This window comes from Antrostomus carolinensis, unplaced genomic scaffold (assembly GCF_000700745.2).
Source record: "Antrostomus carolinensis isolate BGI_N321 unplaced genomic scaffold, ASM70074v2 scaffold3251, whole genome shotgun sequence".
NCBI lineage: Eukaryota > Metazoa > Chordata > Aves > Caprimulgiformes > Caprimulgidae > Antrostomus > Antrostomus carolinensis.
In genome coordinates this window covers 1-15970 of record NW_010291808.1, presented here as the reverse complement: position 1 = coordinate 15970, position 15970 = coordinate 1, and the positions used below count along the sequence as shown (strand labels likewise).

Genomic DNA, 15970 nt, shown 5'->3' with positions numbered 1-15970 from the left:
AATCACCTGAGCTAGAAGCCGTGTTCAAAGCCAACTCAGTTACTGGAAGATGGCACAGCACTGCACCCTGTACAGACGCAGTGGTGCACCTTGCACTTGGTCCCCAACTACACTTTATCTCGTGGCTGTATCTTGCTTATTTTATGGCTTTTTATTCTCCTCTTGTATTCAGTTTTCTCCACCTATCATAAAAAACCACCCCCACATAAAGCCATGCACTCAAGGAACCACACGAAAAAAGAACTCTTCCTTCTTTAGTTTTGATAGAAAATACCCCTTTGAGTTTTTCACTTACACTCAGAAGCCGTTCTCCTGATCCGACCCTAACTTTTGCTTTAATGCAGGGCCTCTTTCCACATTGGTCCTCCAACACACTCACGTTTTGGGGACTGTCCAGTATCAGATTTATGTTCTTTCCCTGCATTTCCCCTTCAATTTGTACTTTCTATACAGTTTCTTAGAAAGTACCTTACAGCCCCATGCTCCTCTCCACATTTCCACCCCTGCAGAAGCGCATGCTTTCCAGTCCCCTGCAACTTACAGACTTTCTTCACTCTCTCAAACGCAAGAACCAGATTTGGCCTCTGTTCATTATCAGTTCTGCACACTTGCCCATATAACTTTTCTCGCCTAAACTGGTTTTCTTTTCTAAACTCACTCTTCACTAAATAATTCCAAAAATGCCACTTTACATTTTGTCCATCTCCTCATTATAGTTGCCTCTTCCCTTTCCAATCCTTCTCATCTTAGATTAGGGGCCTGGAGCATCTGCCTTACGAGGAGAGGCTGAGAGAGCTGGGACTCTTCAGCCTGGAGAAGAGAAGATTGAGAGGGGACCTTATCAGTGTCTATAAATATCTAAAATGTGGGGGCCAAATGGATGGGGCCGGGCTCTTTTTGTTGGTGGCTGGTGACAGGACAAGGGGCAATGGGCAAAAACTGGAACACCGGAAGTTCCAGACAAACTTAAGGAAAAAGTGAGGGTGACAGAGCACTGGAACAGGCTGCCCAGAGAGGTTGTGGAGTCTCCTTCTCTGGAGATGTTCAAAACCCATCTGGACGCTTTCCTGTGGAACCTGTTGTAGGGAACCTGCTTTGTCAGGGTGGTTGGACTAGATGATCTCCTAAGGTCCCTTTCAACCCCTACCATTCTGTGATTCTGTGATCTTCTCCCTTCTTCCCAACAGTCTATCCAAATACAGTCCAATAAATTAACAATCGTCAAAGGTTTCTTTGGGGTATAAACTTAAACACTAGCCACAGCAAAGAGCAAACAGTGGAAGGTAGTAAATAAAGGTGTTAACCAGGTTGAGCACTAAAAATCTGCAAACTCCACACATCCTACGTCCAGAACTGTACTAGCAGCTACGGTACAGTATGATATGATACTCAGGATTTCTTAGTATACGATTTATTTAGATTTGAGAAGAAACAAGGAATACAGACTACAGACACTAAACACTACTTGTCACAACATCTTTTTTTTGTCGTATTCTTACTGTGCCCACTCAAAAAGAAGTTAACAGAAGTGTTTCTGTGCAAATTGACTTTAAGCATTTAAAGATCTGATATGAAAATTAGGAACACCGGTAAATCAAATTAACAAGCAAAACCACACCAAAAGATGTCTCAATAATTACTTACTGTGCTTAACTCATTTGTAGTAAGTCGTCGGAGAATAAATTCAAGAATACTCTCCACAGGTGTCATTAGAGATTTCCAAATGAAAAACAATACCCTATCTGTGTGAAGAGAAAAAAATAAATGTATTAACATACAGAAATACACTTTCCTTAAGAAATTTATTATATTATGCAGATTAAATGAAGTCATAGACTCAGAGTTATACAGCAATAAGTATTCAAATACCTAAGAATACCTTAAAACACCTCTGTACTCTTTAGCAGTGTAAGCCATAGAGCTGAAATAAACTAACAAGATTATATTCTTTATTGAGATCTATCATGAATTAATGAATCAAAAATCACACAAAATAAGAAGACCAAAGCATAATTTCCAACTTTGAATGCACACTTTTGTCCTATCCCTAACCTTCTGCACAAACAGCTTACTAATGGAGTTACTTTTTAATAAAGAACAAAAGTTTACATAAGTTTCCAGCAATTATTGTGAGATAAAAGTAGTTATCCATTTCTAATATGTACAGAAGTGAAAAATGATTTTTGGTTGGGATTTTTTTTTTTTTCTCTGTTTAGAAATCGGCTTCGGATATAATCTTACAGGATTTCAGTCCTGGCTTAACAATGTAAACAAAAATGCAACATTATAACACAAACTGTAATATTTTCTCTAAGAAAAGGCTAGGCTACAAAGTATACCACATGTGCACAGTATTTCACAAATGAAGAGAAACAAGTTTATTACAAAAGGGAAGTAGGTCACTCTGGTAAAATATTTAACCAGGAGCACACTTCAATCTATACTTCAGGGGTAAGGGCCAGCTGAAAGCCAAAGAAATAACATATCAATATGAAAACAGAGTTAAAATATTTTGCATGACCATGTTGTTCTAAAAATATCAGTCATTAGCTTCAGTATTTAGGAAGAGTCACCCAGAGGTTATAGCTGCTGGTTTCTTCTGGAGCTGACTCCAAGTTACATTTCATACAGTGAAATTATTATGAAATGGAAGACCTTTGAAAGGTAGAAATATAAAGGGATGTATTTCCAAAAGTTCCAAATCTATATTGTACTTACTTTAAATGTTTTCTATTAAAATGGCTCATTGGACTGCATTTCTAATGCTTGTTTAGAACAAACAGTTTAACTATTTCAGATTATTATCACATTTCATCATATGTCTCAAATCACTAAAACATCTTCTGTATTTAAAATTCAGAAATTCTTCAGGTAAACATGTAAGACAATAAAATCCAATTCAGTACCAGAGGGTCTGTAAAGCTATGAAAAAATAATTAGGAAAAGCTTACTGTTCAAAACAGTGAAGTCTAACAACAGTACAGACAGCAAAACCTGCAGAAGAACGCTGCTGCTTTCAGCATGCACTGCAGACTTGTCTATCCCCATTAAAGTACTCTTAAACAAAACACTTCCCACTTGTTCTTATTTTTGTTTTACAAGCTTAAATTCCTTTCTTCTTCCCTCCTATTTTATTATTTTCCATTTGACAGAAAGGACTTTTCACCTTCTGTTTAATCAACACAGAAACAAAACATTCTGTATTTTACAGCATTACTCTTCTGTCCCTCAAAACAGCCAATTCACAGCTGTGGAAACAAGAGTTATTGCTTGGCTCTCCTGTGCAGGAGTCAGGAGCACAAAAACATTGTAGGAAACAACATAAGAAGATTAATCCTTGTTTAACTTAACACAAAAAGACGTAATATTAAAAGTTAAATTCTGAAAGCCTCTTGAAAGACTCTACTGACAATGAGCTGGACTGGACTGGGGGTGTTCAAAAGGACAGAGACACTGCGATGCTCAGCCCTGCCGTGCCTCAAGAGCTCTGTTAGCAGAACTTAAATGTTAAGTGAGGTATCAAAATTCTCAAGGCAGGAGCGACTGATGATACATTTCCATCAGCAAGCACACTGGCACGTAGAGAAATTATTTACGGAGTGAAATACTTGATACTAAAAAATTAACACGCACTCGCATGTGTCTTGGAGGGTTCTGCTTCAGGCTTGCTCTAGCCTGGTGCTGTGGACTGGCAGTTGGGGCCCATCTTCCAGTTTAGTTTCACCTGAAGGAATCCACTCCAGCAGTCAGAGACCACCCCACAATATGAACTCTAACAGTCAGCATAATTAGTGCGCAGTCAAACAGCTAAAATTCAAGAGGAGGGTGACTGTATAAAGCACTTTTTAAAATTATGTTAAGCATTTACTTCAGAGCTGTATTTAGACATCTTTATGAAACCTGGATGAACCTAAAAATTCTTTTTCATGTAAAAACCTAGATCTGTGACTCCTGCTCCAAAACTACTCTTGTATTTCATGTTATAAAAATACTGAAAAAAAAATCCCAAAACAATCTGGGGAAGCAGAAAACAAACGCCAAGATGTCTCTTGTTCAACATTCTTATTCATGAAAATAGAGCAGTTTTTCACTTGTTCTCAGGAAAAAAAAATTATATCTAGTCTGGTTACAAATTGATCAAGTTCTCAAAAAAGTAGTAAGGACTCCATAGCTTTTGTTCAGACTTTCCTGAAAGGTCTTACAAGTTAAAATGCACAGTCTGTGTGGGGCCAAAACTCACAGACAGTCACATCATCAGGCTTGTGCTTAAGGGGGCACTTCTTAACTGCCTTGTCTTTAACTAAGTCATATTGAAGCAAGTCAGTTAAGCATCCCTACTGAAACCATGGTCAATACTATGAAATCATCAGAGGCATCCTGTCTTTTGCAGTCTAAACAGCATTAGTTGAGACAAATGTATCTTAGTCAACCCGGAAAAGAGCATGTCTAGCAGGATCACTTCAGGCACTCAGGGAAGGCTCTGTCTGAACCTGGGGCAACTAAGCAGATTAGGCTGGGTTTCTGTACTAACTTCTTTTTTAAATGTCTTAATCATTTATGGAATCTATATGTTGGCAAAGAATAGGCCTATAAATATTTGTAATACAGTCACAGTCTCCAACTTTTAACTAACTGCTAACCTAATCCTAACAGGTAACAACAGCTTTCTCAGAGGGCTACCACATTCTCAATTCCCAGTCTTTGGGACACCTTCAGGAGAGCCCTGTAGGACTGGGCCCACAGCTCAGTTCGGTAGGAGATAAGCCAGACTGTCAACTTTTACATTTACCACTTCTAGGCTAGTAATAATTTGACAATATAGCCTTAAAACATTAAAAACCTTAGTTGTAGTTAGACTATAATTAATATAAGACACAGTATACTGAAGACATCACTAACCATCTTGTGTATTGGAACATTTTAACGAACGGGTCTGCAATAACTTCAAGAGAAGCTGTAGGCTTTTATCTGTTTTCAGTGTTGGTATGTAAGCATTACTGCCAAGTTTCATCAAGACATCCAGAAGAGGGTTCAAGAAAGTCTCTAGTTCAATCCATTCTATGTTGCTTTTTCCACTACACAAAAAACAGAAATTAAAAAGAAAGTCTTCTTCTGAGTATCTGCCTTAAGTGCTGAAGCAGTTATGGAAATAAATAGGACATAAGTTTCCGAGTCACTTAAGTATCTTTAGAAATATTACCCAGAATGTTTGCAGCAACAGTTTACAAGGTCTAAGGAATGATCAGGCTGACCAAAAGTCTAGGGAGAAAAACAGACAACTTCCTGACTTGATCAGGCTTCTACTGGATCCTTCAGCAGTAGGGGAGTTGAAAAAGAGAAATGTAAAACGAGATATTTCATACTTACCTGTATTTATTCCTCATCTGCTCCACGTCTGCAGCCAACAGAATGACTGTTGCAACCAGCTTAGCTTCAAACCAGTCGGGCATGCAGTTTTCTCCTGATTAAAAATATTTTAAGGTTTCCACAGTATTTAAAAAATACATTCATACTAATTTTTAAAACTTCCTGTTTTATAACTCATTAAAATAAATCAGTAGTATAACAACAATTCTTGCTAACAAGAACGTTATACTAATTTTTTGCAATCTTTTCTCTAGTTAATTTCAATTAATACTGCAGGACTGCATTTTATGAAGGAAATCAGGAATTAGAAAATAAAGTTCAAACTTAAGAACTGTAAATACCAGAGGTAGAATCTGAGGAGATAAAAATGTAAATAAATAAAAAGTTCTTCTAAAATTCAAAGGATTTTTCTAACTTTTGTTTAGATTATCTTCAAGAATCTTTTTATATCAATAAATATTTAACTTACTGTCAGATGCTGGTGCCTTAAGATACTCTCCCACAAGACTGCGTACATATTGACACAATGATGATGTCTCTTGACGTTCAAAATCGGACGTTATCAACTTTCTGAAGCATCTGTCATTCACTTGTAACCAACTGCAAAGCTAAGTTAAAACCAGTAATTGAACCATAACTGCCAGTTCTGTATTGCCATCACCAACATAACAGTTCACTAAAGCACTGTTAAAATTCACACTGTGGGAATTATTAATTGGAGCTACCTTGAGGCTTAACAGACTATTCCCCTCTAACTAATAAAGTAAAAGGAGAGGACTAAAAAAAAAAAATTATTGGTACCAATATAAGAAAAAACCTAACTCAAAATAAGCAAGACTGGCAAAAGGGCTTCCCATAGCCAAGTGTTACCTAAAGAGAGCTGCATTTTTTTTTTAATTATTATTTTTATGCCAAAAATCAACAGAATAGGATGAAACATACACCATACAGAACAAGAGGACCCTGCCAAAATCATTTATCATTATAATGCGGTACAACTAACCAAAGTTATGTCTATGTTGGCTCCAATATAACTTATATATAAAATGATTTCTTCTTTTTCATAGCATTTTGCATCTTGCAGAGATGTAAAACATGTACCTGTTGGAAATTTATAATTTACAATCTCATTCTACATGGCAGGCACATTTTTCCTTTGACATTACCCTGCTATTCCTGACAGTGCTGGGTTCAGCCAAACAACATGCAAATCAGAGGCAGCTGTTACGCAATTCTTCTGTCCCATATAGTGGGCCATTCAGAGAGTCTCAGGATCCATGTTATCTCAGACAGTAATTTCAGGACTAAGAGAATGGGGAAACATGCACCATACTAGCAGACTATCCCTCTAAACACAGGGTAAACTTATAAAATACTGTTCTTTCCCACCAAATGAAATTTTACAACAGAGTTGAGGGGAAATGAGAAGGAAGTAGCCAAAAAGGGAATATATATAATATACAGAATCTGTAGAATCCGATGAGCAAGACCACATTCAGCGGAGGATGACATAGCCACCAGGTATCCTTAATAAAAGTAGAGAGAAGCCCAAGTCGTGGCTCTATGGATTCCATAAGATGCCCTGCTTCGAACTCTCTCCATGAAGTCACCAACCATGCAGAAGCATGAGCATGGATAGATCGCCAATGGGGGAGATGACAGATACCAGTACAGGCTTAACAACAGCGATTTTAGTTCCTACAGTCTTGGCAAAGGACGCAGAAGACTAGGACCATGATGAACACACAGAAGTCTCTTACAGGACCAGTACTCAGGGACCAAAAGTCTGAGTAAGACCTGATTCTGATTTGCATTTCAAGATGGTTACACCAAACAGCTGCAATACCCAGATGAACTCTAGGAAACACAATGAACTGGGACACACAAGCTCTAAAGGAATTAAAAAACCCCTCTACCTCAAGAAGCTTTTCCTCCTGCAGAATTGAGAATTTCTGCATGAAGGAAGAAAGAGTCTTATTTTTCTCCCCACCCACTGTACCTTACTTTCAACCACCTCAGAATTCTTCCACTTTGAATCTGTTAAATAATTTGTTTGGAGCTAACATTAACACCTCTATAGTATTGGGAAAAAAAAAAATAATTAAAAAAAAATCACAGCTTTCAACTGATACTTAAATCCATTAGGACTCCACATCCAGAAATTCCAGAACGTACCAATGCAAAAGTAGGTAACTATTTAAGTACTAAATTAGCAATAATAAATCATGCACCTGTGGAGGTATTAAAAAAATGTTTGATGAACATAAAACCAGCTTCAGTTCTCACCTCTATCCATAACATAGTATCTCTTCGCAGGGACTCTTCGGGTCTAAGGGACAGAAGAAAGCTTGCAACTTCTGGGAGGGACACTTTGTCCTGAATAAATTCATCAAGATAGAATAGTTGTCAACATAATACACAACAGATGACATCTATATAACAACTCAAGAAGATTGCTGTCATACAGCAAAAGTTTCAGAAAAAGAAACTTTTCCTTTCCACGACACAGACTCATTTTTGCTTTTTGGGATCAACTTATCTTTACCAACACAATTTAATTTTCCAAAGTATTAAAAACTATCTCTGAAAGTTAATGAATGACTAGAAGAATAGTGCTAATCACTTATGAAAGAGAAAATTCTGCTCAGACAAATTTATAGCCATAACACACAACGTGGAAGACAGTCTACTTACCTAGAAAGCATGTTATAAGACAAACAAAACATGAATACTTTGACTACTGAATAATTAAGGTCTTGCTATTTCAGTATTAATGGTAGGTTTAGCATTCTAGTTATTATGAATACTTTTATTCTCTCAGATATTTCAGAAAAGTCCACTTATAGTTTTTATCTGTTAAAATCTGAATTTATACAGTGGATATCATAACAGGATACTATTTCTTAACTACTGCATGAAAAACCTACAAGAAAACATCAACTAATAAAAGGTAACCAAAAAAATATGTCTTATGAAAACCAGAAGTTAACAGAAGCATAGCCATACTTACATAGCAGCATTTTTTTAGTCACTAAAAAAATTGCAAATCCAGCAAAATCAGTTGTTCCATGTTGTATTTAGCAATTTTTTGAATATTGTTTACCCTGTCAAAGTGTTAGTGTATTTCTATTACACCAGAAAATAATAAAACCAACCAAAACCAAACTCACCACATCTGTCAAATGCATAGCTGTTTGAAGAAGATAGCACTGAGCAGCTCCACGCAACAAAATCTGATGTGTAACCATAGTACACTGGAGGACATCTCTGCAAAGAGGAAAAATACGCGCTACAGAAAACACACACTTGGTAAGTTTAAGCATTTTAATTTATTTGCTAATTATTAACCATTTTTAATATATTAGATTGTATTTAACAAACATTCTGCTAAGTATAATACAAGCCCTGCCTGATCAGACAGCATACACTCTGGAACCAAGACTACTGCTATATGTACTTTCAAAAACTGATATTAAAACTTGGATAAGCATATATCTGACAAGATGAGGGACACACAACATGCAAAACAAAGACAAAATGAAAGGAACAATGCCCATGATCACATCAGTTCAAACTGATAATTTAATATTTGCATTTCTATCTGTAACAAACATAGAAATAAAATGTTTGCCACCAAATTCTCACTCTAGCACACAACTGAAATAAACTTTCAATGTTCTTTTATCAGCAGAGGTGTGACTTCTTTTTTTTTTGCCTTTTTTGATAAATAACTTTCATCCACCACTTCAACCACCAGTAAGATTTTATTTCAAAGCTCAAATTTGATTAAACTGGAATAATTACTGATTTTTAGTGGCTCTAGAAAGAGAAAGCAGATACTTGGGAAACATCTCTGTGATTAAGGACAATATGCATACCAAGAACCTTTACCTAGCCTTTTATTTACAAGTCTTTCAGTTTTCAGTTTCGTGGGCTGTCCCCCGATACAGCCTGAACTGTCATTTAAACAAGGTTTTAATGTAACTAGAAGAAAAGGAAGAAGTTTGATATGTATCAGTTAGGGAGTATGGAAGACCAGGGAAAATGGATGCCAAAACAGAAGCAATGATAAAGGAATGAAATGCAAACCATTTTTTTTTCTTTTAAATCACACAGAGTTATAAATACATTGCTTCTTAAATTGTTTTCCTCTGCGAATTAGACATAAAGGAGAGAGAACCTTCCATTCCCACACACAACCATCACATCCTCCCAGCAGTAACAAACATGAATTAAGTCCTGTCTCTCCAGATGTTCAGCACATTTCTTTACAAGAATTCTTTTAAGAACACAATGCAGTGTATGTTTTACCTTAAAGCATGAAGTCCTTCAGTGCCCAGTACTTTACATGCAGGGATATGTGCCAGAGCCATAGAAAGAAACAAAATGGGAACAGCACACCAATGCCTACTTGTCATCTTCTGAATAAATTTTAACAGGAAACTACCTTAAAATAAAAGTAAACAAAACAAACAATCCAGAGTGATTTCTTGTTCTCCAATGCATTCAAATGAAACAGATCCCAGTAGGAGAGTGTTGTGATAAGTTCTGAAAACTAAATGAAACAATTTCCTAATTATTTCAATGAAAAGTACGTTCCAGAGAAGCTGGTCAGTAAGGTGATATGATGAGGAGATAATCAGAAATAAACCTAATTTTGGCTTTGATGATCTGTACTAATCACCATATTCAGCAACGGAATTGTAATTCTGATTGTTTCAACCAGTTTAATGGATGCTGGCAGCACTAAAGCAAGCCTCAACAAGACACCACAGTTACACCACGTAGAAGCAGGTCACCTAGTCTCACAGTTCCTACTCACAGACCCTCCATTTTTTGATAAGATACATGCCTTGGGACAGGGCAGAGAAATAGGGCATCTATGTCATTACAAACACATAAAAGTGTTTCCTACCACAATATGTACCTGTAGATACAGGATACTGAACAGAGCTGGTTCTACCCTTATTTAATCCAACTAGACCAGATACTAAATTCTAGTCTGTCAAAGGTTGCTCTTTCTTTTCAGCCTATACTAACACCAAAATTTGGAACAATCTTGGCAATCTTCCTCCATCCAATCTCACAATAAAAGAATCCTTTTTCAGCTCCTGCTTCAGCACTTCAGTTGGCTCTTTTGAATGCCTAACTACACAGGTTGTGACTAAAAAACCTCTGGCAGATAGGTTAACCAAACCCAAACCAAAACCAAGCAAACCCAAACAAAAAAACCCCACACTGAGACCCCCACCAAAACAAAGAAGAGGTCTAAAGTTTCTGCTCAGCGAAGTATTGTCTAGGCTGACAAACAAAGAAAAAGGAATCTGCAAATACTGTTCACCTTCAGAACTTGAGTTTGAATTTTTAATTTAAAAAAAAAAAAGTAAGTCTGCTTCAGTTTGCCCCTAAAACAATCTTGTAGTTTAATACTGCAGCATCCCTCAAATCCTCTGAAGACCTCTCTTTTCTATGTAAATTCCACTGCCACAAGGAGAACTACTTTTTTCTCTCGAGTAATGTAGAAAAATAGTGGTAAATGTTTATATGAGATATGGAAAACAGGTCCATAGTTCTGATTTGGTTCTTTTAAAAAAAAAAAAAAACAAACAACAACAAAACAAAACAGTGAAATTGAAACATACCTTTTTCTTCCTCTGGAAGGAGCATGAGATAAGTAGCCAAAAACTTCTGTAGCCTCATTCCCAAAGGAGGACAGGCTCCCATTAACTGACCTGGTGTCCTGTTGGGTTTTAAAACATCAAATACACAACTAGCATGTTAACAGCTGCAAGTAGGATTGCCCCTAAACAAAAAGAAAGTACAGTTCAGTGGTTAAATCACTGCAGAGACTGCTCCAGTGGGCTACAGGAATGGAGTGCATCAGCTTGCATCCTTCACTTAGCCCAGTATTCCAACAACACCCAGCAAACACACAGAAGATGGGGATGGTCACAGCACCATGACTCTCCCTGGCTACCTACAAGGACATGGTGGCAGCCCTCTCCAGCATTCAAGTGCAGCCTCAAGTCAAGTTATTCAGGACAGAGAGCATCTCACATTGAACCTACATTAAGGAATGGCACTGTCAGTTCAGCCCCATGCCCGCACCCACAGAATGACACAGGCCAACGGAGAGTGGGTTGCCAAGGCCCACTTGCCCAAGGACAAGATCAGTGGCACACAGTGGGGACGTGACCAGCCCAATTTGGAGAATAGTGAAGACAAATTACCCAAACAGGTGTGCTAGGGAGCAAGATTATAAAGTCAGTATAAAGAAAACTACTGACCAGCACAGAAGGTTTTAAGTAAACATGCAAGAAACACTCTGTGAGACCAACAGAGACAACTTGTGTCCTATCAGAAGTCTCAGGATCCTGGCTATCGAGGATTAGCATCAGACAGTCATGAGATTTTTCCGTTTTCTCTCACACAGCTTGACATTAACTGTAACAACTTTGCATATTCTTGGTATACTCAAAACATGCACCCTCCTCTACATAGGCCACCATGTTTCACCAGAAATATAGAAGCTAAGAGAGAAGACTATAAAGCATTGATCCAGCTCTAACATACACAGCAAAACACTCAGCACCTGCTTCAACACCTGACTTTCCATCAGTGCATGCCCATGCAAATCATACTGCAGCCAGCTGACTGAGATGAGAAACACATAACTGCTGTGAGAGCCCAGAGAGGTCACATTTGTCCTGTTGTTCTCTCCATACACCTAACACAAAGGACTGAATGCCATCAGCACATTGAATGCACAGCAACTTGCAACTCCTAAAATTTTTGTATGTTCTTTATGTATTCACAGCAAGGGAGGTAACCTCAATAGTCTCCTGTGAAAGAGTATTAATTTCTCAAAAGATAATCAGGCACTGTTGAAAAAACACTTCTGTCAGTTATGAACTGGCAACAATTAGAGCAGCCCCTTCTTCCTGTGTGGCAAGAAAATAATAAGATAAAAAAAATACTCAACTAAGTTATTCACTTATCATATCTCACTTCATTTCCAAATTAATATTTCAACACCAGGTATAAAATAGGACCTTGAGGCACCCCTATGTCACTACTACTAGGATAAAATTGAACACACTTCATCCCACTCACAGCTACTCACCTTTCCTGAAAAATTCTTTACCTGTCAGGGAGTTTAGCAACACCATTTGTTTACTAACGTGTTTTCCCTTATCCAAGATCTTACCCACATACTCAAACCATTATTATTAGAATACATTTCCAACAATCAATAAATTAAAAAAAATAAATAAATGTGGCTTACCTGCTATAGAGGGAACTTTCTGAAAGGGCATCCATTAATGGTCCAGTAACAAACTGATAAAAGGAAGCAAACAACAGCTAAATGTAGACTTGCAAGGCACTATTACATAGAGGCTAACTAACTAGACTTACTTCACCAGACTTTAGAAGGACAGGGTCAGAAATTAAGAGAACGCTCCTGCTAGTAGTAACTAGTAGGAGCAAAAATAAGAGTAAACTAAAGAGAAGAGGGACTAGGAGAATAAACAAGCAACACAATTTTTTTCACTAGATGCTTACACCTTTCACAATGCTCTGTGAAGTGTAAGCAATAAATCCTTTTGGGAAATGGATGGAGAAAAGATATTTAAATATGAAGTAAAAGAAACACTATGGGCCAAAGGGAGAAAGACTCAAGGTGTGTTTGAAAGTTGACTGGATTTCAAGTTAGTCATCAAGAGGCTGACTTCATTTGAGTCAATGAGAAATGTTAACCTCTGAGGGCAATGCTCCTTCTGTTAATGAGAGAAGGAAGAGGTAATAGTATGGTACAGATCACTCTTACTAAGGTGTAGGCTGGTTGGGGAGTCAACCTACATATGATACTAATTAAAAAAAATTAAGAACTTTAAACTGACAATATTTCTTCCCACATATGGAATATTTTGAAGTGTGGTTTCTAATGGGATACAGTAATATACTGATTACACAACAAAGACATTCACTTCCTGATAGGGTTATTTAGCAATGGATCTTCAAAAATCCATCCTTGAGTAGGAGACAATATGCACAGACTTGAAGACCAGGTTTATCCAAGAGTCTGTTCAATCAAATATTAATTTGTAATTTTGGAGAGGTTCAGGGGACTCTGAAAATCTGAAGCATCAATCACCCCTCTGAGAATTTAACTTCTGGTAACAAATCTCAATAAATTGAGAGCCAACTTTAATTAGAGAGCATTAGTTTGAAATATGGGAATGAACAACTGCACTCAAAAACACATTCTCTCTAGCGGGGCCATTTTTCAAGTAATTATGTATTTGACACCACTTACAAATATTGCTATCACTTGCACAGCTAAATAAGAGGGTATTTGTACAGAACGTGTCTAATTCCAACACTAGTGAGGCAATTAGTGTGAAGGCATATTACAAATTAGAACATCTGTTTGTTCTGGCAAGTAACAGTAACACCCTTACCTCCGAAAAACCAAGTGAATTTGGAAGATGCTTTGTTTCATAAAGCTCCAGAAAATGAAGAATGCCTTCCTTGGTCAGTGTTTTATTCTCACTCTCAAACATTCGTTTATAAATGCACATGTGCCATGATGGGTGAAACAACCAACAACCTGTCACAAAAGTAAATTCTTCTAAACTGACACAGAAATGACAGTGACACATTAACTTACTGACACACACAATATATTGGACATCACAGTCAATTCTCAGGATGTTGCAAAAAGGTGATTATAGGTATCAGATTTATAAAAATACCCTACTAAATCTCCAATTAAAAAAAAAAATCTCAACATGGCTTTCAAAACACCCTCTAAATTTTAGTAGTTACAAATTAAAATGACAAACAAGTGCAAAAACCACATCCTTTTTCCTGCAACTCTCCTCGTACAACACTGTACTCATCTGCAACACTTTCACATTAATAGTCTTCCTACCTTATAAATCTCTAACACCTTGCACTAATTAGATGTGCTCTGTTTTGCCCTACAGAAGATGACATAACATCCTTCAACATGTTGTCTCAGCACTCATTTTATATCTTCTCTCCCCACTTCCCATGAGTTGTTTTGGGTTTTTTTTCTCCTCCCTCTCTACAGAGCTGTGCAGGTGACCTGGCTCACATGACCCACCCCAAGAATCTCTGGCTTTTATTTTCACATTAGCTGAAGTAAAGCAAAATGTAGTGGGAAAGGACCATTTAGGTGGGTCTGCCGACAGAAAAAAATATTTCAAGACAACATAGTAAGCAATAAGCATATGCTAGGATATCTTCTTCTTGAAGCAGAGTGGCACTGCATGTGCATGCTTGCCAAGCAACCTATGCCTACATATATGCATATAGCAGACCCATAAAAACTGGAATAGCCACCCAAAAACCAGCTAATTTGAGAAACAAAATGTAACAAAAAGCTGCTACTAAAACAGCAGAGGGGGAAAAAAAGTGTGACTTAACTGCCTAATATTTAGGAGATGTTTCAGAAAAAGTTACGCCTTACCTTTTTCCCCAGATATAGCATGCTCATATAAACTGTTTAGTTTTGGCAATACGGGTTTTATGACATGGATCTGAAATACAAATTAGATGTAAGTAGTCAGTTTATATCTCATACCTAGGAACTGTCACTCATGGGCTAGAATTTACGATCAATAGCATTAGTATAATTGACAATATAACTGCATTTAAATAAACCTGCAATGCCTGTGCAACGGATCCCAGCACTTGGCATGTAACACTATCACAGTCTAGTACTGAAGAAAAACTGATGCTTCCATGCTACTGTATCATAAGAAAAATACTTCCTAATATCTGATCGCTCTATTCATCAAAACTATAATAAAACAGCACAAATCTCTAAAATTAAACATTTGGGTAAATATTATTTCTCTCAGTTACACGACAATTCAATACAAATAAAATAACTACAGAGATAGATAGTTACCACTAATAATTAACACCACAATACCACATCATTATGGAAGCCTCAAGTCAACAGGAATCTTTCTGCCAAGTACACTGGATGCCGAGTCAAACTCGGTAATTTTCATCCAAGGCCACAAGTGCTTTACCACACAGATGTAGTCCCCTCTGCTGAAACCAGGTTATTAAAGTTGCCAGAGCCTGATTTTCACTGAGAAACAGGTTACCCGTGACCTTGCAATGAGCTGCAATCCAGTTTTTCTTTCAACTCATTGCTTTAACAGGAATTATTTAAAGGATAGAGAAGAGTTCTGAACTTGCTCCAAATGAACTACACATGCTGCGTTTTAAATATTTAAAATTCGACATAAAAATATTCCCCTTAATGCTTTCTTAGGTACCCTCAATCACCACAGCTGGAGGTATTTTACCCAGTATTATCTGCAGTACCTATGCCAGTTGCAAGGTACCACGAGTAACTGTGACAAGCACAGATCTCAGGCAGCTCCCACCTGGTTTCCTTCCAAAGTTTCCATTATCAAAATGTAAGTTTCCCAAAACTGCAGGAGTTTCTCATTCTTCTCAGCAGACCACCAAAACAGGCTCGATTCTAAGGAAAAAAAGAAAAAAAAGAAAGAAAAGGGGTTCTCCCGGCCCTGGCGCAGCCGCCCCCCCACCCCCGCCC

The 15970-nt window shown here is 37.4% G+C and overlaps 1 protein-coding gene across 1 annotated transcript in view; it reads right to left on the bottom strand.

Moving 5' to 3' along the window:
* TARBP1 (tRNA guanosine 2 -O-methyltransferase TARBP1) overlaps positions 1-15887 on the bottom strand; it is a 37037-nt gene extending 21150 nt beyond the window's left edge. Inside the window, 12 exon segments of the mRNA XM_010176713.2 lie at positions 1645-1742; positions 4900-5075; positions 5368-5461; positions 5837-5975; positions 7654-7743; positions 8538-8634; positions 9679-9814; positions 11010-11107; positions 12653-12705; positions 13830-13978; positions 14864-14933; positions 15798-15887. Of these exon segments, the coding sequence (XP_010175015.1) occupies positions 1645-1742; positions 4900-5075; positions 5368-5461; positions 5837-5975; positions 7654-7743; positions 8538-8634; positions 9679-9814; positions 11010-11107; positions 12653-12705; positions 13830-13978; positions 14864-14933; positions 15798-15821 (1224 nt within the window). The 5' untranslated portion in view covers positions 15822-15887.
* Between the last annotated feature and the right edge of the window lie 83 nt (positions 15888-15970).